The following is a 27,640-nucleotide window of genomic DNA, read 5'->3' on the forward strand; positions in this document are numbered from 1 at the left end:
CTAGTCATTAGTATTGTATTCTACTTATAACTTTGATCTTTGACTGTGATATTTTATTATTGTACATTTGTTGGTTATTTACATATTCATTGTTATTATATTTATTTTTGTGTATTTATGTGATGTTAGATGTTAGTAGTTTACGATATAGGTACATTTTATCTTGTTGTTACTGTTACCACACATTGTAATTGACGAGTCCTATATTCAATAGCGGTCATTCGGACTAATAAATTAAGAATTATGAATTTGCGTATAAAGAATGATGGATTTTTACTAAAACATAACTTGTAGCCTAGATAAAAACTCCTCGTGTTCACACCATCATTAGAATTTTTTGTTTCGTGAGAATCATATTATTCAATTAAATTCTCTTTGAACGGTATTTGCTTTATACCCATTATTTGGCTTCTACCTGCATTTCATGGCTTTATTTTCGCATTCATTTAAAACAGCTCGAGCCCTCCTCACTTCAACTGATATTTAACTTTCCCAAATTTCCGATTATTCCATATTGTTTAGCTGAAATATCTGAAGTATGCAATGACCGCGTGAAGTGCGACGCTGAATTATACAATTTACATAAAATTCTAATAATTTTGTCAAATTTCACTGGTTTAATCCACCACTTGTTTAAATATAGCTACGATTTCGTTTCTAAATACGAACGCATACGGAATTTGGCAATAACTGCTTCTACACAGAGCGCAAATATCTTTAGCCGGTATGACATTGTATAGTTTTCTTGTATAAGAAATTATGTGCATGGTTTTGCACATTTTCTTGCGTATACAATTCCATTCTTATGACACTTGTGACGGGAGCTTTTGGGTTTGGATTTAACATTTTTTTTGGCAGCACAGAACAAGAGGAACAATAAATAAAAATAAATTGTGTGGGGGCATTCTGTTAAAACCAACAGTTTCCATCTTTTAGTTTTTTGTGTGTGCCGTATATTGTTGTATTCGTCGTAAAAAAGTGACTCAATATAATTAATGATGATTTCTCTTTATCTCTTTAACGCTGTGTTGTAGAGCTTAAATAGCGACAATGGGAAAGTGTTTTTATTTGTGAGTTCAAATAACATCAGAAAAAATATCAGCAAATTTCGGTTTTTCTGGTATATCTTAGGAAGTAATTGTAATTTTCTGGTCTTCTTCACAGCATCCAACTTTTCCCTAACTTGACAATTTTCGTATCTTCTATGGTTTTCGAGATCCCCATGATGGACATCTTTAATTCTTTATCTTGGACACGGTATATGGTTGACAACTCTCTTCAAATCAAAATTCCAAATAAATAACTTTTAAGCACCCTTCGGCACTAAAATGTGAATAACAAATGTCACGGTTCAACAAAGGTAAATAAATTTATTTTGCAACATCCATCACAATAATAACCGTCATCAAAACGCAACTACACAATGCTACATAACAAATCGAAATCGATTCAGAAGGGCGAATCTACAAAAGTAAATCTGAAATTTCATTTTACGACAAGGAAACGTAACAATAAAAGAAAATTTCCCATAAAACAAATTCTGGTCGTTTGTCGAATCAGGGCCGTGCGACGACTCTGCCCACCTACCTACTAATTTCCGCAGACCTAACCAAAGAAAAACACGCTAATTCTCCGCATAAATTTCGATATGGCGCACTGAAATCTTACTTCCAATCGAAAAACGTAAAAGTTTGAAAGGAATAAAACGTTACGACACGTAATTACATTCAATAAAAATATCTGGAACGAAGTCCTTCGTTTCTGTATGAAATTTAAAGGAAAGAGGGTTATGGTTTATAAAAGATGACTTCGTGCAATATAAAAAGGGACACAGAAATTAGTTTAACGTAAGAAAGGAAGAAATAATTTTATTAGGAAGGCCACATTTTCAATGTTACTTTTTTTTTCTTGTATTAGTCCGAAATGGCGAAGAAGCTAATTAATATCAAACTTGTGAAACGTTAGATCGAAAAAGGAGTAGGAGCAAAGAAATTAAGTTCCTTGAATTACCAGGATTTCATTAGCCGCTGGCCGTCTTGACGGTCCCCAATTAATTCGCCTGGTGTTTTTGGTTTTTGGTATGAACGTTTGAATTGAACTATAAGAACACTGTGTTGCAACTTATCTTTCAATGGATCAAACAATCAGTAGTGGATCTTTGATTAATAGCGTTACGTGTACCTAAGTGAAATAGTTCCCAAACATATGCCACCACAAAGAAATTGCGAGTATTCGAAATAGGCGGTGACGGGATTAAAGTTAATTGACTCGAAACAAGGGGCACGGGCATCTTGCTTTACCGTCACAAAACAAAAACCCCACTTTGTCCGTGTCGGCAAAGTGTCGTATAACAAAGCCAAATTATAATTAATAATGGCGTAAAGCTTGCTCGTACGTAAATTCCAGTTACACAAACTCTTTAACCACAAAACAAGGGGATTAATTCCTATGATGTAATTTATGATAACACAAATTAAGATCGTTTTCACAAAGCGCGAACGCAAACAAGTAGGTGTACGATTTCCGCGTTTGTGGTAAGGTGGTGGTTTTGAAAATCACTCATAAATCACTATTATTATCGTTCGTTTCGCTACAACGAAGCCGAAGCAATCATAATCAAGTTTTTAATTTCGGATAATTAATTATGGATCGTATCTCACCAGCTTTAACCTGTCCAAAATTAATTTACGCAATTTATCTTTTAACACTACAAGCTTAAGTCGATCTGATTCTTTCGGTGACATTGTAGATCCGAAAGGTTTAAACAATACGCCGATTTATTAGAGGCTAAGGCGCTTAAATCCCCCAATAGATTTAGAAAGCATTTCCAGTCGTATCGCTTAAAAACGGTAGGAGAAAGCTTAGGATAATTAGAACGCAATGCTAAGCTCCAGAGGGGGAGTTTATAGGTACTTCCATTAAATCAAATTAATCCTCTGGTTATGGTAATACGCTTGATTATTGCCTGCTATTTCACATGTGGCTGTGTTGTAATGCGGTTTTTTAATTATTTAGTGATTACCTACCGGATTTTGAATATTGCTTTCCGTATATACCTCAAAATGATAAATTTTAAAATGAATTCTTTGGAAAGTACGTGACTTTAGTCGGGGTTTGGACTTTTGCGACATATTTCGTTAGACTGAACTTAATTTCAGGCTCATTCTCTAATGCAACGTTAGCGTAGTCATTTGTCATTCAGCTTAATTGTAATTTAAATAAGCTTTAATCCAGTAAAAGTAGACGGCACGTTTCAGAAGATACTTTAGTGGTCATTAATTTTTAGTCAATACAAACTCTCTAATTCGTTCTCTTACGTTTATGTGTAGATAATAAAGACTTATTGTTGCTTTCACAAAAAAAATTTGGAAACCAAGCAAAACTAAAGCAAAGTTTGGAAGATAAGTGGGAATAAAATGGCAAACTATACTCATGTCTGAAACTCGGTCTGAAAGTTATCTCTGAACTGTTCCAAAATTCATTACGAATGCTGGACGAAACGAACTGCGTGCAAGTTTTTAACATGCTCAATGCTCATACATACCCAATCGCAAAAATCGCCTCGAGAAGGCAATATAATTTGATATTTTGTAGAATAAGTCAATTGAGACTTGGACAATCTTCCGTAGACACGTAAAATACCATTTCCATTGAGGAAGGGTGACAATTTAGTCATCTGCCTTTGGTATTTTATTTGATTACAATAATTGTATTCCAGTAGCAGAGTGTGAAGCTTGCACAAATTTTATTAAGGTTAGCTTCGGTTAGCTTACAAGTTAGAGCACCTACATTGCGATGCTGATGCAAACATCGATATCACACCGTCTATTTCTTCGGCTGCTGCTTCTACGATACAAACATTGAACGACAAACCAAAGCGAACGTTTAAAATCCCATCATCAAGATCAAGACAAACGGTGGTCGCCGAGAGGAAGTCCACATCGAATAAATCTGACGAAGACGCTTGTAGGGCACCCAAGAAAAATATTTTACTTTTGGCTGATAGCCACGGTAGAAACCTGGCCAATCTGTTAAAAAGTAGTTCACTAAATAATCAATTCAATGTTGAATCAATATTCAAACCTAACGCCAAGTTACATCAAGTTATTAAAATCATATTCAAAAGATGATTTTGTGATCATCCTATCGGGGTTAAGTGACGTAGATAATACTTGCCTTTATCCTACAGCAAATTGTATTCGTAATATTATCAATCATTGTCGGAATGTTAATCAATTTTTTTGTACAATACCGTATCGTAATGATGTTCCTACCTTAAACACTAATATTTATAAGTTAAATGAAAAGTTGTGTTATGTAATTCAACAATGTGCAGCAGGTTCTGTAGCTTTGCAGATATTAACTTGAAACATAAACGGGCAATGTACACTCGACAAAAGTGTGTACGGAAAGAAAAATCTCGCACGTAATATAATCAACAATATCACCCATAAACTTAGCAATCCAAAATTTAACTGTTTAACAAGAAATATTATAAATGTAAATCTCATTGACTCCTTAGCTGTACAAAATGAAAATGAGGGCTTATCTGACAATCAACACAAAGCTCCTTTAGAAAATTATTTAAACAATAATTGTAATCATAATAAAGTAAGTAGTGACAAAGAACTCTGTGGGAAGGTAATTCTAATTTAATCTGTATTACCCCAAGACCAGATTATTCTCCGTTTGCAATAACCGACCAACTGTCAATTTTGACGAGGAGCCCGTTCACAATATAAATATTCAGAAACTACACAATGCAATCAATGGAATATCGCCTGTTGAGGGAGGAATTCTACTACAAAGAAAGAAAATCAATGAATCCTCAGACTCCTTCTCAGTGTTTAAGGTCAAAATTTAACGAACTTGCGGTGTTTTTAGAAGATTTTTGTTTCACTGTCCATTTTGTGTGCATATGTGCATATAATAATAATAATAATAATGGCAATTTAATGCCCAACAGAGAAACCTCCAATTATAGGACACACCAAAAAAACGTACAGACAAAAAAAATACATCTTTTATAAATAAATACATGAATAATTAATTAATATTATTTAACTAATAGCTATAATGACTACTAAATTATATAAAATAAACAACGTTTGCGTTAAATAAATATTAATTGAATACATAAAGCTCATGCGAAAGAAACAAAAATAAAACCTGGAATTTCGTTACATGGACAAAAGAAAAAAAAATCAGAAAGTGTAGATATTAATTAATTACGAATTGAATTGAATTTACGTTGATTGTATTTTATTTGCGGACGATACAACACAAAGGTTAAATGACATCTTATCTATTCACAAAGAAGTTGAAACTCTGGCGTTAGAATGGTTTATATCAAACCAATTAAAGCTTAATGAAACAAAATCGGAAAACCTGATGCTAACGCTAAGACATCATACATTTCAAAACAATCCTGTAAAATTCTTAGGTGTACATATTGACCCTGTCTTAAATCTTGGAGTAAACGTCGACTTTGTTTTTTAAAAAAATTATCAAAAATATATTTGTATTACGTCGTTTATCCGACAACGTCTCAAGAACCGTTTTAATGAGTGCTTATTATTCACTAATCAGAGCTGGGCAGTATTTGATTTTGTAAATTCTTTTTAGTATTCAAATCCTTTAAAGTATTCAAATACTCTGTAATTAATAGTTATTTATATAACAAGAGCGCGAAGTTCAATTTCGCGCATTGAGACTGAAGGTATTTTGACGAGGCGAAGCCGAGTCAAAATATCAGTCAAATGCGCGAAATAACTTCGCGCTAGCGTTATATACAATATTTTTTCTACAACTGAACCGATTGTTAATTAAATTGCTGTTTAAGTTCAACTTTGTCACGTGCGCGAAATACTTTTTTTCACTGTTGACGATTTCGCGCACGTTGTCAATAGCAACCTTACTTATTAATTAACCGTTTAAAAATCTAGTACTTCGCGTTTCGAAATCCGTCAGAAAATGACAGGTTTTTTTGACAGTTGTAGAAAAATACTTTTATGGAAGCAGTATTTGTATTAGTAACTCAAATACTTTCACAAATATTTAGTATTCGAATACTTCGCAAAGTATTTGCATACTTCGTAAAGTATTCGAATACTTCGCAAGGTATTTTAATACTTTGAGAAGTATTCGAATACTTCGCATAGTATTACCTTCCTTTTTTACCACAAATCGACTACTCCAAAATTTCTCGGTAAAACACTTTTTCTTATTAATTTTGGTGCGTAGAATCCAAAACAATTCGTACTTTTTCGATCAGACTTCTCAATAAAAAGTTATAGACTAGAAACCAATGTCGAAAAAAAATTCAAAGGGCTGTAACTTTTGAACTATTAGCCCAATCTTGGAACTGTTTGAAATTATGGAAAATGCTTATCCCGGTCGATCTCAGACAATTTTTTTTCCGGCCTCAAAAAAAGGCAGTACTTTTAAGTTATTCAAATATTTGAGAACAATTTAGAAATGTTTAGGGAAAGTTTCCATTGTCACAAAATCAAATATAAAAATCCGATACAACTGAATACCGAACGATCCTGGAGTGAAACTTTTTGACTCGATAGTCTACGTAACTTATAAACAATAAGGACCTTCCTTAAGACCATGTGTACCAATATTCAAAGCGATCGCACGTTTTTAAACAAACTATCATGCACACGGACAAACGGATGGTCAAAAATGTATCTGTTCCAAAATCGCTAGGATTAATTTCAGAAAGGCGAACGTATCATGAACACGACGCTTTAAAAACTGGTACACGTATTCTTAAGGATATAACTGGTATAAGAAAGGTCCTGGTAGGTACCTCCTATATAATAATATAATAATAATAATAATACGCTTTTACTCCCTTTCAATTTGTATATAACAATAGATATATAAGAAAAGCTAAACCCATACAAAGTATAACTTGATTTTTTAAGTAGTAGGTATTAAGAATTTTATCTAGTATACTATCATTGAATAATAAAAATGATACTATTTAAAATTTTTAATGTATTTGAGTGACAAGTATTCGAATACTTTTTAAAGTAAGGTAATGAAATACTTTACAAAGTATTCGAATACTTTTTATAGTATTCGAATACCTTTGATAGTATTAGAATACTTTTGAAAGTATTCGAATACCTTTGAAAGTATTCGAATACATTCTAAAGTATTTGAATACTTATTTTTTAAAGTATTTGAATACTTTTCAATGTATCTGTATCTAGTATTCGCTTGTGCTGGACGTAAAAGTATTTAGTATTGAAATACCTTTGATTTGTGTAAAGTATTTACTATTTAGTATTCAAATACTTTTTGAAAGTATTCTGCCCAGCTCTGTCACTAATACAATGCATATTAAGCTATGGTATCTTAATTCTGGGGAAATTGTTCTACGGCGCAAAGAGTTTTTGGTCTACAACGACGTGCAGTACGAATAATAAATGGTCTTGGATATAGGGATGATTGCTGAATCACTTTTATTAACCTAAAGATATTAAACCTTACCATCACAATATTTGTTAGATAGAATTATGTATGCGAAAGATAATCTTGCATAGCACGCACGCTGGATGTAGCATAATTGCTGCCAGTGGTAAACTGCGCTCTACAATACGTTACGGGGCATTACAATGAAACATTTGTTTTGTGTATCTATACTAGCCAGCGGCCAGCAGCGTAGTCGCTGGCATTTCTAGTATACATATTATATACAAGCGCGGTTGTTTCAGAGGCGTCGCTGAAGCAGTGCAATTCTTTACTATTTGGTTTAGGTAATAGAATTTTTCTAGGAATGTGAATATCGTTTATGGTGTTGATATTGGTAAAAAAGTCCATCCACAAATTTAAGATGTCACTAGAAAGAGGATCCCAGTCCAACTTTAAGCACCATAATTTTTGCGATATAACTTTTACTGATATTATAATGGGGCTAATGAGACCGAGGGGATCAAGTATCTTAGCGTTAATAGTTAATCTTTTCGTAAATAAACCATTTTCCTCCCGATTAGTGCAATAAGTAAACGCATAATCGGACGCTAACCAAAAAACACCAAGGGTTTTTGTACTCGAACTATTTTTTTACCATAAAAGAAGTAGGTACTATTTGATTTCAGCTTTAATTTATTAGGTAGATCGGGGCACTTTCATATCCATTGACAAATGACTCATTACACACATTACGTCTGAGATTAATCGCACAGCAGAATTTACATCCTCAGATCAGCTTATTAAATCGTCCATATAAAAATCTCTGTCAATCGTTTTACTAGCATCAGGATAAGCGCTCTGGTTTTTTATAGCAAGTTGCCTTAAACATCTAGGCGCTAAATATGATGCAGGACCCAAACCGTAAGTTACAGCATTCCATTGATATTCTTGAATTTCCTTGGTGGAATCAAATCCTCTGTCATCAACAGCTGGTATTACGTGTCTGTGTCCAAAATTTTGTCATTAAAGGGGTCCTTATTGAAAAGATGGTGCTTCAATACTGGACAATGTGGAAACGAAATTTGGACTTCCTGAACGATTATTAATGAAGATTACTGGATCTGATTTTGAATAACACCGTATCGTTGTAGTTTTAGCAATAGTTTTCAATACGAATTTGTCCGCACGCACCTGACGAAGAAAGCTGTATGTCAAATTCTCACCATTTCCTCTCTCCATGCTAATTATTTTCACGGTGTTTTGAACGCGATATATTACTACAGCCCTTCAAAATTTTCTTGGCGTGAAATCTTTGACCTGAGGTACAGCAAGGCTATACAGCGAGTTCAAAGTCACGGTTACTTACAATTTACACTGAGCTTTACGACGGCACAAGGCGCATTAATTAATTTTCCGCTTTATGTAAGTCCCCCTTATATATCAGCAAAAAAAATCAAGCTGATCAACGACCGGATATCTGTCCTGCACCGTATTTATTGCTATACCATCTTTACCGACCGCAATAGTATTACAACTATTTGCATATATCCAAAAATACGCCATGTTAAAGCTAAAATTTCATCATATGAATTCGAATGTATGCAAATTTGATTAATTCTAACGACTCGCAAACGTGCTCATCCCAAATACGCAGAAAATTGTGAATGGAACTATGGAAGTGCAAAGAAAATGGAATGTTTAACTTAAACGAGTTATAAAAGTACACATTTGCTCAGGGCACGACATACGACCAATGAGGTGTCTCAGGCAAGCGCTAAAAAATCCACATAATTAACCAAATCCCCAAAGAATTCTTCACACGTAAGCAACAACATTCCATAGGGGAATAAGAACTTTGCTTTTCCACCCTTTTCGTGTGGTCGATGTAGCAAATTGCGATGTCTAATTTTGGTAATTTATTCTCGTTTTATCAATCCGTAAACACCGCATGTTCGCACGAAGTAGCTTTGCCCTTAAAATCTCTCGTCTACAAAAACGATATTGTTATATCTTAATTTGCATTTCAATTACACAATACGCACAACGACCTCATAGAGGGAGAAACTTCGAGTTTCGGCGAAAGCGAAAGCAGCCGGAATAAGAAAAGTGTTTCGAATAATGGGGAAAGCTCGTAGTGTTCTCACCAAATTTACAATGTGAGCTTATCGTTCCTACGAGTGCGCTTACGTAACTCTCTATTCCATATACAGCATAAGTTCGCGCTTGTAAATTTCTAGTTTTAGTTTATTAGGGCGTAATTTAGTCTTGGACACGAAATTAGAAGATGAATAAATTTTATTCTCGCTACGAGGATGCTGATTTGAATATAAATGGGGATTCTTTGTGTACTTATTTTACCGACACCTTTTTTCAGGGGAACAAAAGTTCTGTATAAATAGCCGGTAATTTAATTTTCAGTCCTATGTCAATATACCTACGGAAACAGTTTTAGTGTCGATTATGTGTCGGTTAAATGCGGCGAGGGTGCAAATTTCCATTAAATGATGATATTATTCGGTAATCTGTCACCTTTAATTATAAAACGATCGATTACTAACAGAAATAACGAAAAAAATTTGTCATTTTGTTTTTTCTCAACCATTTACATCATAATAAATTTATGCAAATTTCAACATCTCGTTTCGCCTCGTTTACGACGCCTGCATTTTACGGCATTCTAGTATGCCACTTTGAACATAATCTAATTAAACCTAATGTTCTCCCTTTGCCACTAATTATATTGCATTGCAGAATTTAGTTTTCAAGGCAACACTGCCATAGCGCTTATTCTAGAGAGGTTTACTTTGTAATTATAATTAATTTTCCCAAAATATCGCTATATTTGGTTGGGTTAGCGTGCGGTTGGTATCGTCTTACTTGCTGTATTATTTATGTGGGCATCCGTATAGCAGACACTACATTACTCCACCTTCTCATAATAACTCCGGACCCGACGTTGTAAACTTTGACGCCGACGACAGTCAGAATTTACATGGGCGTAAAAATGCATTCACTTTTCTATCTATTTCAAATAAATGCCTGGAAGTACTAATTTACATAAAATTGGCCGTAAATATTTCGTAGATTTTGAATATGGTTCGATTAGTTTGGTCACAGATCTACGTATATCTGTGGTTTGGTTAAGGCGGCTAGGGACAGGCCATTCAAAATTTAAGCTGCACCTACGCAAATAATTGTATAGGCAACCAATCGTGTAATTCGACAAGTTTCACCAGGCATAAGCTACCTGCAAATGACCTCATCTTCCTACAATAAAACCAGATTCCAGACCCTCATTAGCGGCTATTCAACAAAAGTAACTGATTTATGGAATTTCAACTTTCTCCTGATGTTTTACAGTTTTACTAATACTGGAAACCTTTGAATATAGAATAGGAAATCAAAGCTGAAAGCTCTACATACCTATATAAAAGATTACTAATGTATTACTTTGTAATATATCATTCCTACTTACTTCCTATATATTTACAATAATGACTTTTTGAGATTTGGACTTGGGTAATGAAGGGAACAATTTCCGAAACAAGAAAAACTGGTCTTCAATTTTTGTGGTTCATAGCACAAATTTATTTAAACAATTATCACATCCGATCAAACTACGGCCCCATATATTTCTAAATTTATATGATATCGATTTTCACAGGTGCGCGGATGTAAGAATAGTACTTTTCTTCAATTAGTTGAACAGTTTTCGATATTTCGCATGGCTTCCGCAATGTAGCCCGGTATTTGCTGCGTTTTCAACCTTCCCCCATTTATCAAATTATATATCTGAATTCTGATCTAATTTACAACAAAATAAATGACTCATTTTTCATTACAAAAAATGTTTTAATAGATTTTCGGAAATTTTCCAATTCCAACACGACATTCGCCTGATGCTTTACGAAAATAGTTTATTGGGCTAGCCGTCAAACCTACAGTGGAATTATCAAAAGCATAGGTAGATTAAAAAATTATCAAAGTCCTCGTGTGGGATCGAAGAGAGAGATCAGCGCATTTTTGTGTGGCAGATCAGTATTCTATTAGCCACCATCAAAAAGATCTTATCGCAAGCTAACACATTCACTTTGTCGGTACCCGCTTCCGACGTCCCGTTCACCCACAATCCGCATTTAGATGAATTTTGCTAAAAACTCTCACAAAATAGTTCTCAATTTTTGGGGCACTTCTCATAGCTCTATTAGCCACACGAGAAAGAGTGATCGCGATTCGAGCTTTCAGAAACAAAATTCGCAGAGGAAGATACCTTTTGGGCGCCCTAAGTCAACTACCCCTCGCAGACGTGCGCCTTGTAAAATGAGGTTAATTTCGTACCCAGGAAAAAAACAAATTTTCGCCACGCAGTTGTTGTGTCCGTTTACAAGATCTTTCCAACGGCACCATTTTGAAAACAATCTGAAAACTGATGGTGAGTGAAAACTTCAAACTCGAATTGCGGGTGAGCGAGACGTCGGAAGTGGGTACCGAGAAAGGGAATGTGGTGGCCCCCGCCAAGATCTTACTGATGGTGGAGTAAAACTTCAAACGCAAATTGGGGATGCACGGGACGTCGGACGCGAGTACCGACGAAGGGAATGTGGTAGCTTCGACAAGATCTCACACGAGGACTTTGACAATTTTTTACTAACGACATGCTGAAATAAAAAATTATCACTTGTAATACTACTAGTGCTTGCTATTTCCGGAAACTTTTCGAGCTCACAAATATTTGAACTTTCGCAAAATATTCGTGAGCAAGAAAAAAATTCTATTCAAGCACTATGGAATTCGGTAAGAAAATTTCACACCATAGTGACCCTCAACGAAAAAGTGACGTTTTATGTCAAAACATTATTACCTTTTTACATCAAAAAATTGACGATAAATTCCTTGGTTGCCATGGAAATGTGACACGAAATCCGCATTTCATTGGTGAACAAAATTGCTGGTTGAAATTTTCGTTGAGATTTGTCACCTAAAGTATGTAGGTAAGACACAAGATTATCAATTTTTGTATGAACAGTTTTTTAACAGAGCTGCTAGATTCAAGAAGGTGCCGACAACAAACAATTCGTTATGTTTATCTATAATAGGTACATCGTCCAAATTGTAAATAATTTTTATGTAATCGATATTATTAAATTGCTCTTTGATAAGTAGGTAACAATACACCTACATCAAATGTATGAAACGGGTCTAAAAAATTAAAACGTTGTTACTCCTGAATATTACATTTATTGACGTACAATATTTTTTTTAATTTTCGGTCAATTATCGTTGGTACTAATAGACGAATAAATGGAAGGCATTGAGATTCTTTTGTTACTGGTCTAATAGGGTCATAAACCATTGTATATAAGTATAATGGTCATTAGGTGTTAATATTTTCCAGGTAAAAGTGCTACCTGAGTTGCCTATCGTCATTGTATGGAAGGTATTGCATTTCTTCCGTCGCTATATTTTATATAAACTTTTGAGTAAAAATTACGTTTTATTTCATAATTTGAAGCAATTCGTAATATATTTTTTTAATCCACTTAGTTACTAAATAAATTGTGCGGATTTACTTTTTAAATATTTTTTTCACTAAGGCCAGTATTCGCGTTCTTAGTAAATTCAAGATTATCATTTATACACGACTTAAATAATTTTATCAAAAAAATAAATCGCTACATTTAATGACTTTCTATATCTCTATCAATTTCCGATAAGACCTCTAGTTAGAATTAATATATGGGCTTCAAAAATTACTCAAAAGTTTCGACTTTTATTGCAAATTTCAGTGACCACTGTGTGTTGCCTATCCTCCATCCCTAGCCCCCTTAAGTTTTTATGGGAATTATCTACCATTTAGTCGAGCCAGTTCTAATTTTGTGGGGAAAATTAAGTGAATAGTGAAACTTGATCGAAATGACGCCGACCCTATAGTCACTTGATGTCCATGAACCTTGCAGGGCAAGGTCAGCAGAATACAATCAAACATATTGCATAATTAGGTGCTAATTAAGTGCCCTATTCCCCAGTTAAATGCTCCTTTTTTTAAAAATTATTACATGTATTGCCAGATTCATATGAACTCAGCAGAACACTACCTCAAAAAACCAAGAAAATGAAAAGTGAACTAACTATAATTATGTGCTAATTAGTAATAATAATAATAATATTTAATTGTGAGAAGGTGTGAATTACACTTACACTCGTCAAAGGAAACGGGAATTTGAACGTAAAACAAATAGATTCTTGAGAGTTTCCGTAAAATTAAAGAGATAAGAACTGTAAAGTAACGAAAAAAGCAAAAAATGTTGATAAATATCGTGAAAAAATTGATCTTGCTACAAATTATATGACTATTATTTAAATAGTATACTGAAATTGTGAAGATCCGTGTCTCTCAATGGGGTGCTTAAGAAGCTTCGGAGAAATAACACCACAATCTACTCATTTATTATTATAACAATTTTTATGGGGAGATTTTGTTGTTATTTCTTAAGCTAAATAATATACGGTGGTGCATTAGAAACCATACATAGCTATTTCTGTAAATTAAAATAATTTTCAAAAAACGCTTTGGCACGTCAAATTGATCATGGAAGGAAACAGTGTCTAAAATAAAACTTGCTCACTAATGTCTTTGTCTCGCATCGTTGACAGTGCAACCCTTAAAATCTTAAATGATGCATCGTTGGTAAGGTCGCCCATCTCTCAATTCGGATATGTAATTTTTTTGGTTTAGTTGTTTCCAGCCTATTCGACGTTGCAGGTACAAGTTTTCTCTTTTTTATACCACTTGCAACTGCATAATTTTGACGCACGATCGCATTAGCTTCTATTACATAGTGATCGGCCCGACATCCTTCCAATGACATAAACAACAGCGCGCCCTCAACTTACTTTTAAAATATTTCGAAAATATCAAATCTAAAAAATTATAGTCTCACCAAATTCAGAGAAGGAAAGCCTTTCCAATGATGTCCTATCTTCCTTGTTGCGCAATTACCAATGCTAAGGGTTTTGCTTTAGTACTAGGTATGCCATACAAAAATTAAAAAGGAAGTATATAGGTACTTAATAATTACAAACATTTAAAAGAAAAAATCATCAATATCGACCTGTTCCTAAAACGTTTCAAGATTTTCAAAACCCTTACTGTTTTGATTATTAACAATCTCTTAAAAAAATGCCAGAATTTTTCCATGTATTTCTTCAAACTATAAAATAAATAAGAGTAAGAAAATCACAAAGAAACTTTTAAGTTCATTCACTACCACAGTTGTAGCAAAGATAACGCAAAAAATAAGCAGTTAGCGTAATTTTACTCAGTCACCAATAATCAACATATAGCCATATGTGGTCAAAGAAACGTAAAACTGGTTCTAAGAAAACTGGAAACTTACCTTTTCTGAACACCACCACAACACTACCACCAGAAATAAAATTTTTTAAAATTAAAAAAAAAGTATACACAAAATCAAAACCCGTGCTCAGATAAATTTTAAAATACCACTCTGTCAAACGTTGAAGAATGAAGATACTATACAGGCGTTAAAGTTCTAATTAGTTGTGGTCATACGTACTTAAACCTGATTTTTCGGACCTAATTACTTTTACCTTGTAATAAACCCTATTCATCTTCCAGAAATAATAGAAAGGATGTCATTACGATATTTCTCTTATTGTTTCTTCATGAAGTGCAATTAGTGTTATCAGGGTCTTTTCAAATTTACCTTTAATTTTAATATTATCTTAATTACTTATCCTAATTTAGTGCCATATATGAAATTCATTGTTCTATTGTCATTTATACATACTCGTTTTGTCTAAAATAAATTTAATTCATTTCCTTTGTCACCCTTTTCAACTAAAGAAATAAAGAACAATTTTTTATGTGTCTTCATTAAGAAATCTTTATGTAAGGGAGCATTAAAATTACTTCCTTTTTCTATTTTCATCTTGATCTTATAATGTAAATATTTTTAACTTTAGACTTATCACTTTGTTTGTGTACGGTATTATATGTTGATTCTGTTTTAATATTAAGAGCGTCTCAAAAGTAGCGAATATTACACATAATATTGTAGATATACTATAACTAGGTATAACTATTTGGTATTTAATTACTCCACAAAAGACGTTTCAGTTACCTATTCTTATTTTCTCAAAACGAAAGCGCAGTAGATAAAAATTATGTGTTCTTAAATTACAGGATTTAACTATATCAGACTCTTCATACAACTTCAAAAAAAAACCAGCGTGATTATATTTAAGAAATGGAAATACTTAAGAATCGCGATGTGTTGAAAATGAAAGACCAAATAACTATTATTTGAAACATTTTTCCATGAAGTAGATGTTTACCAAGATGTGCACTACTACATACATTCTGTAAAGGCAATGGTCTAGTAGCCTCTTAAAAATATTTAATTTTAATAAACCAAAGATTTACAGAATTATCCGGGTGTGAATTAATCGGGAGCGAATTTTTCGAGTGCGAATTGTCCGGGCGCAAATTGTCCGCACACGGCCTAAACCCCATCAGACTAAACAGAACGTTATCCGGATGTAACTATTATTGTATAAAATTGTTTAATATAATTCCTCATTACAATATAGAAAATTTAAGTTAGTCTTGAAAACGTATCTCATTAGTAAATGTTTTTATAATATAGGCGAATTCATTGAAAATGACTTTGGGGATTTATAGAGATGCTTTATCTGTTAATTATTTATTTATAATGTTTGTGCTTGTGCTTTCATGTTAAGTGTAATTGAAATTGTAACTTTTTTTTGATTTTTTTGAATCTGAAGATTTATTATTCAATGTAACTACTGACAAGTGTAAAGGTTATGTCTATACTAACACAATAAAGATTATTATTATTATTATTAAAGAAATACAAACAAACGGTGCTATTTTTCGAGTCGATTGTAAAAGCATATCTCTGTTGCGCTCAATTTGCCGAGCAGTTTCGCCAAATAGACAAGTTTAAGGGTGTAAGTTAGTGTCAAGTTATTAGTGTTGTTTAATTACAATTGTCTCACCCGATCAGCAGATTAAACTTAAAGTTATTTGATTATCAAAATTATGTGATAAACAAATGTGAATTTTAAAAGCTGGCAGTTCTATGTAAATTTTATTTCGCATCTCGTCCTCTAGATCATATAGTGTAGTGTAGTTGTTTCAGTGTTCGCGCCACGAAATTTAAAGCTAATGTAAAAACTTACGCTCCCTCTACTTTCCCCTCTTGTCGCGCTTGCAACGGGCTTCATTAGTTGTTTTCGTGCGAGAGTGTACGCCACGCGTTGTTTTGTTTTTACCACTCAACGTTTTTTACCTTATTAGATGGGTCATAAACGGAAAGCTAAAAAGCTAATTCGTAAGCGAAATAAAAGAAGGAGGAAAGATGATCGATTACAGGATATCGCGTATAATATTTTATGCGAATTGCGGTCGAAGCAAGGTCGTGACAGCGATACGGAGGTAGATACCAGTGCTGATTCAGAGCAATCAGCATCAACACCGCGTGCCGGTCCTTCGGAAACAAGTTTTGATAATCGAGATTTAACATCTCTCTTTTACGAAAGTGGTAAGCCTTGTTTTATGTTCCCTGCCTTATCAAAGTACGCAAACGAGTTTTTGTTGTACTTCTTCCATGTTGGAAAGTAGTTTTCCTTAGAAAATTTGGCCTTCCCAGTAACGTAACAGGTATTCAAACGAGTCTTTGACATACCTGCCGCTACACTTTTAACGAGTTTTAAAAGAAGGTAGCTTGACAGAATCTTTCAACAAGTTGAAAGAAATCCTTTTGAAGGCCGTAAGGCTTTAGCTTCTTTAACAAATTTGGTTTTACCACTAATTTAGCAGGTGTTCAAACGAGTCTTTGACATACCTGCCTCTACACTTTTAACGAGATTTAAAAGGTAGATTTGATAGACGTTTTTTTGTCTTTTAAAGGTACAGTGGTACCTTCCTTTTTTCAAGGAGTTGGAAGAGGTTGAAAGAAGGCCTTTGGGCTTTAGTTTATTATTTTTTAGCTACAAATTTGGTAATTGTCTGCTTCTCCTTGTAATTTGGGTTTTGTTTTCTGGATTTAGAAGCAAGCGCAGACGGGGAAAAAGAAAACGTGCCTCCCTCTTCGATTCCGTCAGAATTCCTAACTTTGTTGGGCCAATCCACAGAACCGGCAGTTACCTTACACAATGAACTGCATGTCGAGTTAGTCTCTCGCTGGGAGAGTATCTTGAAATCGGGGTTGGATCCACAAGTGGCCAACGATTTAATATCCAAGTATCCCCCAGCAGAAAACTGCAAGGTCATTGGGGTACCTAAATTAAACCCCGAAATCGAAACCGCCATGACAGAACAACACAAGCAAAGGGACAAACGATTAGCCGAAACTCAGGGACGACTTGCAGCAGCTCTCGCAGCAATCGGCAGGAGTTTGACGATTTTGTTAACTCAGGAGGGGAGCGATCTAGGGCTGACCCTTATTGAGTACCTGAGCGATGCGAGTCGCCTTCTCTCCGATGCTCATCACCAAGAATCCGAGGCTAGAAGATTTTTAGTGGCATCAGGCCTAAATAAGCAATGCCGGGAGACTATTGCTGCAGCTCCTATAGGTGAATGGCTTTTCGGAAATGATCTTACAGAGCGTATGAAGGCTGCGAAGACCCTTGAACGTTCATCAACTGAATTCAAACCTACGAAGCCAAAACCTATAATTAAAAACTTCCCTAAAAGGCAGGGAAATGCGAGGGGTCTGCCTCGGACGCTGAACACATCCAGTCGGGGCAGACCGAAAAACTACATACCACAACTGAGAGACCGCTACCAACAGTTACCCAGAAAATATTATCAAAATCAGTCCCAACACCAGAATCGTCGTTAGTGAAGGTAAACAGGTCAGCCGGAAGATTAAGTTTTTTTGTAAATGCTTGGCGTGGAATAACCCGAGATCCGGTTATTCTTTCTTGGATTGAGGGCTATACTATACCTTTTAGTAAACAACCGATACAAACTTATCGGCCAAAGCAGATGCGATGGTCGAAAAGTGAATTATCAGTAGTTAAAATTCATTTAACTAGTTTGTTATGTAATGGAGTAATTTCAAAATGTCGCCCTTCAAGGGGCCAATTTGTGTCGAACATTTTTTTAGTGCCCAAGCCTGATGGTTCACACAGACTAATCCTTAACTTAAAAGAGCTTAACCAGTACATAGAAACTCAACATTTTAAATTAGAAGACTATAGATCAGTTACTAAGTTAGTTACGGAGAATTGTTTTTTCGCATCTCTGGACTTAAAGGATGCATATCACTTAGTCCCAATTAGAGTTAAGGATAGGAAGTTTCTAAGATTTTACTTTGAGGAAGAGCTTTTTCAATTTAATTGTCTTCCTTTTGGGCTTTGCACTGCTCCTTTAGTGTTTACAAAAATATTGAAACCAGTTTTTGCCAAACATAGACTACAAAATTTTGGGTCTAATGTTTATCTAGATGATTTCTTACTTCTTGGAGACTCGTTTCGCGATTGTTTATCTAATGTTGCCACTACAAGATCTCTACTGGAAGAACTAGGGTTCATTATAAACGAGAAAAAGAGCCGATTTACACCCAGTCAGAGTATACAGTACCTAGGCCTTGTTTTTAATTCTCGCTCGATGACAGTTAGTCTTCCAGTTGAGAAGCAAAAACGTATTCTGCAAGATATCCACACTTTAGAGACTAAACTTAGTTGCAAAATTAGAACCTTCGCAAAATTCATTGGTAGGATTATTGCAGCAACGCCTGCGGTTCGTTATGCGATGCTGTACACTAAGAATTTTGAAAGGCAAAAATTCTTAGCTCTTAAAAAGTCAGGGGGGGAGTACAACAGTACTATGACAATTCCCTCCACACTGCGGCACGATTTTCTTTGGTGGAAGTCTCACATTCAGGAAAGCAGATGTATTAGACCCATAAATTACACAATGGAGATTTTTAGTGATGCATCTCTTTCGGGCTGGGGAGTAGCTTGTTCAGGTAAAAGGTCTCATGGATTCTGGACACGAATGGAAAGCAAAAATCATATCAATTTTGTGGAGTTGCAGGCAGCCTTTTTTGGTTTGAGGTGCTTTGCAGCTAATTTTAAACAAACCAATATTTTACTCAGAATAGACAATACCACTGCTATATCTTATATAAACAGAATGGGGGGTGTCCAGTATCCACATTTAAATACGTTGACTCGAGATATTTGGCAGTGGTGTGAGAAACGCGAATTATGGATTTTTGCTTCGTATATTCAATCTTCCGATAATGTTGAAGCAGATCGCGAATCGAGGCGTAAGGTTTCTGAATCTGAATACGAGTTATGTGATCTTGCCTTCCGGAAAATCTGTACCGATTTAAGACATCCAGACATAGATTTTTTCGCTTCTAGAACCAATAATAAGTGTGAACGATATTTTTCCTGGCTTAGGGACCCAGGAGCAGAAGCAGTGGATGCCTTCACTGTAAATTGGGTTGATAAAAATTTTTATGCTTTCCCTCCTTTCGCGTTAATTCTCAGAGTACTTCAGAAAATTAAGACCGATAAAGCGGAAGGGGTTTTGGTTGTTCCCTTTTGGCCTACACAACCTTGGTGGCCATTATTTAATGCATTATTAATTAAACCACCTATTTATTTCAAACCTAATCCTAACTTGTTGTTATCTGCTGATAGGACGCCACATCCGCTGCACGTAACCCTTACCCTGGTAGCAGGACTGTTATCAGGCTAGCCTTAGAAAACAAGGGAATTCCAGAGATGGCCGTGGAAGTATCCCTCGCCTCGCTGACAAAATCCTCAATAAGTCAATATAACCATGGCTTAAAATTATGGTGGGATTTCTGTGTAGGAAACAAATTCGATCCCTTTATTCTCAACTTTAACAACATTTTAAGTTTTTTAAGCGATTTGTTTAATAGAGGATTTAGTTACAGTAATCTTAATACCGTTCGGTCAGCCCTCTCGTTAATACTTTCACCAGAAGTAGGGTCTGACGCTAGAATTAAACGGTTTTTTAGAGGGGTCTTTAAGTTAAGACCATCCTCTCCCAAATACAAACATACTTGGGATCCTACCATAGTTTTAAGCCATTTATCAACATACTACCCTAACCAGGACTTAAGTTTGGAACAACTAACACGTAAGCTTGTTACGTTACTAATACTAATAACCGCACATCGAGTGCAGACGTTGTCTCTGATCAGAGTTAAAAATATTATTTTGAACGAGGACAAAATTCAGATAAGGATTCCAGATAGAATAAAAACCTCAGGACCTAAAAGCTTCCAACCAATACTGGAAATTCCTTTCTTTCATGAAAAGCCGGCTTTATGTGTGGCAAGTACTTTACAACACTACTTGGGGAGAACAGAAACCTTAAGAACGCCGATGATTTCAAACTTGTTCATTACATTTAGAAAACCGCACAAGACCGCATCGACTCAGTCAATCAGTCGTTGGATTAAGAGTACTCTGGCTGAATGTGGTATCGACACCAAGATTTTTACTGCACATAGTACTAGACACGCTGCTACCTCCATGGCTGCAAGAAAGGGCGTCAGTCTAGACGTTATTAGAAATACAGCAGGTTGGTCTGCTTCATCACGGGTATTTGCTCAGTTTTATAATCGACCAGTGTTAGAAGAGCAGTCGGTGGCAAATGCCATTTTAGGATTATTGTAACCTTAGATTTAGTTGTATAACTTTAGATCGTTGTCATTGTAAGGAATAAAATCCTTTCTTGGTTTCTGCTCGTTTGGTTGCAACTGCTTTAAACATCTACACTATATGATCTAGAGGACGAGATGCGAAATAAAATTTTAAGATTAAACGAACTTACCTTAAGTGAAGTTCAATCTAAATTTTATGAAGCATCTCGTCCGAATAGATCATAGCCCTCCCTTCCCAGCCCTATTTTTTGGAGTTGCAACAAAGAAGCAGAATGGCTGTAAAAAATGAAGCCCGTTGCAAGCGCGACAAGAGGGGAAAGTAGAGGGAGCGTAAGTTTTTACATTAGCTTTAAATTTCGTGGCGCGAACACTGAAACAACTACACTACACTATATGATCTATTCGGACGAGATGCTTCATAAAATTTAGATTGAACTTCACTTAAGGTAAGTTCGTTTAATCTTAAAAGTAATCCTCAAGACATCCTTCCAACGTTTCGTAAAGATATGTTTGTGCGCGAGTTGAATAATTGACTAGAAAAATCTCATGTTCTGCGAATTTGGGGCAGGCATCTACGAGGATAATATCTCCCGAGACGTCTTAGAATCGCGACAAATTTCGTATTCGCGAACATGACGAATGGATTTGTTTTATCGGGAAACATGCGATTTAAAAGTAGACAAATCAACGTTATCTGCAATCCAAAACTTATAAGTTTATGACCATTTTTAAAACGTACGCGGAAAAATGTAACTTTCACACATGGTCAAAGGCTGTTAACAGTTTGACATAATTACAACAATGGGGGTGAATACGAGACGCATACGTGTTGCATTAAGTGGGTACTTGAAATGCTACACTCAACCTAAACATTTTCTTTTTCCATGCCTCGTGGGTGGTGAGTTTGAAAGTTTTCTCCTTTACCGCCCTTTAAAAATACATATTTCTTTTCACACGACTACTCGAAAGATTTGAAACAAGTTACGTGAACTGTGAAGTTGTGCGCAAACTAAAAGTTTAACGAATTCTTTACTTTGCACTCGAGAACCGCGTGGTTAATACAAAGGGTAGCTTGATGCGTATTGTCCTGTGGGGCGGGTGTTGGCGTGGCTGCGTGAAATACAAATTTACGAAATACGCAAAGTATAAATAAAACATATTTTTTTAGGACAATTTGATATTTTTCCATGCTCGCTACCCTTGCTTGGTATAGGTACAGATCGAGTCAAGTCAAATCAAAGCGCGTTATGAAACCTACCATACGGAAATTACGGAAGTTACTGTTCCGTATCAAAAAATTAACTGAAATGTAATTGTAATTGGGAAAACCCTCCTCGGTACCGCCCTAATAATGTAAACCGTGCCTATTTCAATATCCGCTGGATGTAGAGCTAGGTTTCCAATTAAAAATCTGTGAATTGGAAGAACTTTTAAAAATCTGTCGAGACCATTCCAACCCATGTTCAGTCTCGATTTCATATAAGGCTAATTCATTGTGATAAATTTGCATTGATTGATATTGAAGGAATCCAATTTAATTAAAAAATACTCGTTCAACTTCAAAGCCTGAACCGACATTTAAGTACAATTTGGAAATTAACCTGGATGCTTCACGTAATGATTTAATCCAACTCGAGCTAAAGCAGTCGTTTTACTTTGCGTTGCGCACTTGTAAAATTAAGAGCCCTTCGGGAAAGACAAAAGATAAACTAAAGTTGAAGATCCTTTAGTTGTTTTTAGAGGGAGCACGCCGACCGACGCCGACGCGACGTTGTGAAACATAATCTCGGAGCTCTCTAAGATGGAAATTTAGGTCATTGCAGGTAATTTATATAAATAAGATAGAAAATGTTATCAAATGTGTAGGGCGGCGGAAGTGGTAGTTAGACTTCAAAGTAAAAGCGAGCAATGGGAATATACATATCAAGCGGAGACTGTGTTATCCTGTTCACAGGGGTGAGATAAGTTCTAAGCGAGGTTCTCCTAGCTAGACAACGTTTTAAACCGGGCAGTGGTGGTTACTCTTGGGTAATTTGCATTGTCGCCACGGGCGGGCAAGAACGTTATTAGCGTAGGTTAATCATTAAATCGAATCGAGGGGACGATAAATTGAAACAAAAATGCGATTTATACAATTTAGAATATCGAAGAAGCCTGTGACTTGAAAAAATGTCAAACTGAACGCTTGCTGTCAAAAACACAATCCCTCAAAGTTCCGTTTGTATAGCGACTTTATAATATACCACTTATAATCATGAGTGATGTTCCAGAGATTTTGAGGGTTGGGCCAATACAATATGGCAGTATAAGTACAACAAAACTGTATTATATTGATTATTATACCTTATTGTTGCAAATATATCATGATTTTTGAATTCTTATAGAATGTGGCCTGTAGAATCCATAATTTCAAACAGTTCCAAGATTGGGCTACTAGTTCAAAAGTTACAGCCCTTTGATTTTTCTTTCGAAATTGGTTTCTAGTCCATAACTTTTGATTGAGAAGTCTGATCGAAAAAGTACGAATTGTTTTGGATTCTACGCGCCAAAATTAATAAGAAAAAGTGTTTTCCCGAGAAATTTTGGTGTAGTCGATTTTTGGTAAAAAAGGAAGGTTATACACTGCCTTTTTTGAGCCCCGAAAAAAAATTGTCTCAGATCGACCCGGGAAAAAAATTTTCTTATAGAATGTGGCCTGTAGAATCCATAATTTCAAACAGTTCCAAGATTGGGCTACTAGTTCAAAAGTTACAGCCCTTTGAATTTTTCTTCGAAATTGGTTTCTAGTCTATAACTTTTGATTGAGAAGTCTGATCGAAAAAGTACGAATTGTTTTGGATTCTACGCACCAAAAATAATAAGAAAAAGTGTTTTCCCGAGAAATTTTGGTGCAGTCGATTTTTGGTAAAAAAGGAAGGTTATACACTGCCTTTTTTTGAGCCCCGAAAAGAAAATTGTCTCAGATCGACCCGGAAAAAAATTTTCTTATAGAATGTGGCCTGTAGAATCCATAATTTCAAACAGTCCCAAGATTGGGCTACTAGTTCAAAAGTTACAGCCCTTTGAATTTTCTTTCGAAATTGGTTTCTAGTCTATAACTTTTGATTGAGAAGTCTGATCGAAAAGGTACGAATTGTTTTGGATTCTACGCACCAAAATTAATAAGAATTCCCGGGAAATTTTGGTGCAGTCGATTTTTGGCAGGGTATGTATATTAATTAGTTGCAATAATCTAAGTTACTTATTAATACAAAGCGGAGATGTTAATTCAACTACTCCCATATTACAAAAGCATGCATATGAGATGGTTGCCGTTACATACAGTTTTTTTGTATGAGTTAAAACAATATATAGTAAAACTAGCTATACACTTGCAACAATATGTATATGATAAATTTTATAATTCTTCATAGCTATCCCCTATACGTATTATATTTTTTGATAGCTATTATTATATTTTTAATTCCCTTTAACATACATTTTTCTCCGTGCATTAAAAGGTTTTCTATCAAATGGATTACGAAGTCAATTCCAAGGAAACAAATTGGTATCTTCTCCTAAAATAAGGAATCGCTTGAAATGCATATTGATGTTGTCTAAATGGAACTTCGCGAGCAGAAAAGAGGCACCACCCCACCGTTTTTGGTAATATCAAGAGGTCGGGGGGTTCCCCGGATTTTGTTCGTGGCCTTGATGAAGGGAATTTCCTAGTGCAAGTCGTGGTCTGTTGATGAAGGGAGGTTTTCCGGTTACATAACTAGGGATGCCAAAACGGCTTTCTGTACTCGAAATCTTATTAACCTTAATGAGCATTAACCATTTTAATTAATTTAATTATTTTAATCCAAATCAGATGAAGGCTTTACGAGATGTTCCAAAAGGGCAACGCAACAAATTAAAAAGATTGAAAAGATAAAACAAAAAAGGTCCTATACTTACTGCACAAGAAGTATTCACCCGCGAAAGAATAAGTATAAGCGACTTAATAATCAAATAAAAAGGGAATGTGACAGGGCGGGTGTGGGTAAAACCCGGACCCGGACCCGGACCCGGACCCGGACCCGGACTTGGTGGGTAAAACCCGGACCCGGACCCGGACCCGGACTTAGTGGATTCTTTCTTTTATATTTTCGTGCATCGTAACATTAAAGCCGTTATGAGGGGCTTGGTAGAGTTCCAAGCATTACTTTTTTCTGTTGGATTGAACCCTTTCTGTGCGTCAAATGCGTTTGGTTCATATTTTCAAAATGCACGAAGAAAGAAGAAATCTGTTTGTTTTGTCAATATTCCTTGTTGTAGTCGCTGTATTAAGTTTTATTTTAGGCGAACGTTAAAGCGGAAGCGGAGATTATTTTCGCTCGTTCGTACACGATGTTTGTACGCGCTTTAACTTTAGAAGGAATTATTACAGTACGAGATTGAAATCGTCATAGTATGTTCCAGATCATAAAATAAAGCTTAGGATTGTTAACCATCCATATCCCTCCACAAATACAAGAAATATGAACAAAATTGCGGGTTGGCACATCTTGGTAGCCGTGTAACATAGTAAACATTTAAATAGGGGAATTTGTACCTAGATTACGGGGCAACAATAATCGTCTATTAAAGAGTTTGCTTTGGAAACCTTCTAGCTTTCCGGAAAACTATAAAACCCTTTTTGGAGGTTTGGGCAGTTTTTGTATTGTAACTTTTCGGCCCGTTGGAGTACGTAGCCGAAAAGCAATAGCGACCTTTCATATATCCCGAAGCCCCTCATAACGGCTTTAATGTTACGATGCACGAAAATATAAAAGAAAGAATCCACTAAGTCCGGGTCCGGGTCCGGGTCCGGCTTTCACCCACCAAGTCCGGGTCCGGGTCCGTGTCCGGGTTTTACCCACCAAGTCCGGGTCCGGGTTTTACCCACACCCGTGACAGGGCTAAACAAGTGGATGGAAAGAAAGTGCTTAGAGGTAGAGGAAATGGACAAACAAGGGCGTACGGAGGAAGCGTAGAAAACGACAGAGACAATGACAAGAAGAAAACCAAAACCAATTTGTAAAAAAAGTATAAACAGTGAAATATCATCAAGTATAAAGGAGAAGATCAATACGAAGACGGAAAAGAGCGTGGATAGGCCAAGATCAATGGTAAGAGGGGTAGACGAAGACCAAAAACTGACAACCAGCTGCTACCTGTCTTAGGACAATTTCACCTAATAGTATAATAATCATTGTTAAAGTAGAACCTTTTTTTTTAATTTAGTACTCTTTGCTTATTTTAAAGGAAGCTATTGTGTGTCGTCTGTATAGCCATTCTAAGGAGAAAGCTTCTTTTTATTATAATTTATATATCTATATTCCCTATGCATTTTTAGGGGAATATTTCGCATTTTCCATCTAACTCTAAAACGAAGCGACAACGATGTCAAACCTTCGCCAATCGATTTCTACGAGTTCAAGGATTAAAAGTCGTGTTTCTGAATGCGAGCTGGGGGTCAAAAGATTCCCCTACTGAAAATCTTGTTGGGTTTAAGTTCTTATTTCCTGGGACAGCAGTTCTAAAATTTGTTTTCTTCGTTTGAAGACGAAAAAGTATACAGGGTATAAGACCTCTGCAATAATTTTTTTGAATTTGAATTTGACAATGTAATATTGATATCAGGGTTGCTGTGTTTCGGAAATTATTGAAAAATTTGATGTTGATATCCTATCTTCACCTATAGAAAACATGGTGATAAACCTCATGCTAAAATTTCAGTTTTTAATTATGGGTTTCTGCTTGTTCAAGTTTTTGTTCATTTTTCCGTAGACTTAAAATGCTAAATGTAAAATTTATTCAATAGCCTTTTGTATATAAATCGACGTGGATGCTTTTGACACGCTTATCTCAGAAATGCTATTTTTTAACATCCTAAACTGAGTATTAATGAAGCGGGGAACGCAAAACGTAAATAATATTATGCTCGGAGCGCGAAGCTGGACAATGAGAATAAGCCCCGGGCTTTGAGGCTAATACCGTTTGTCACTAATGACTTTCAGAGAAATTTCGATCTATATCAAAAGTTTTAATTCTGTTAGAGGCGATGTGTCGCGTCGGGCTGGTCATTATTAACTTAGGGGCGAAATTAAGAACACGATTGTCATTCATGATGCGCGATCCACGTAACTTTGCTCTTATTTCCTATTCCGAACTGAAACTCCCTTAATTCAATTTATCGTATTTGGAAGAGCTAATAAAAGTCTTAACGCCATTCCAAGTGTGTAAATTCGTTAACTTTTTTTGATACAAGTTGTGATTTGGTTTTTTTCCTCTTTTTAGGTACGTAAGCGAAATCAAAGTGAAACTGCCGATGGCGGGCTTAGGGTAAGTATTTCCGTCCCTATTATGATTGATCACGAATGGCACTTTAGTTTTAAATTAAGAAATAATGTTGATATATTATAGATAAAACGACGCATTCATTTTTGTTCATTTAAGTGCTTTTTCACCCCCGTCACATCGATCATTTTTGGTACGCTTGGCAATATGTC

At 35.4% G+C, this 27,640-nt stretch overlaps 2 protein-coding genes across 3 annotated transcripts; both read left to right on the top strand.

Moving 5' to 3' along the window:
• The first annotated feature begins 16,676 nt into the window (after positions 1–16,676).
• Positions 16,677–20,259, top strand: LOC116174927. 2 transcript variants are annotated; one of them, XM_031492963.1, is made up of 3 exons: positions 16,677–17,015; positions 17,524–18,322; positions 20,131–20,259. In XM_031492963.1, exons 1-2 carry the CDS (start codon positions 16,772–16,774, stop codon positions 18,315–18,317), a joined length of 1,038 nt encoding a protein of 345 aa, XP_031348823.1. In that variant the 5' UTR covers positions 16,677–16,771; the 3' UTR covers positions 18,318–18,322; positions 20,131–20,259. The 2 variants fall into 2 exon arrangements, with proteins under 2 accessions (XP_031348823.1, XP_031348822.1); XM_031492962.1 differs by lacking the exon at positions 20,131–20,259 and having other exon boundaries at positions 17,524–18,875.
• LOC116174926 lies at positions 18,896–20,215 on the top strand. Its single transcript, XM_031492961.1, has one exon. The coding sequence runs from the start codon at positions 19,088–19,090 to the stop codon at positions 20,186–20,188; it is 1,101 nt and encodes a 366-aa protein (XP_031348821.1). The 5' UTR covers positions 18,896–19,087; the 3' UTR covers positions 20,189–20,215.
• Positions 20,260–27,640: the final 7,381 nt, after the last annotated feature.

Source organism: Photinus pyralis, unplaced genomic scaffold (assembly GCF_008802855.1).
Source record: "Photinus pyralis isolate 1611_PpyrPB1 unplaced genomic scaffold, Ppyr1.3 Ppyr1.4_LG6, whole genome shotgun sequence".
Classification (NCBI taxonomy): Eukaryota; Metazoa; Arthropoda; class Insecta; order Coleoptera; family Lampyridae; genus Photinus; species Photinus pyralis.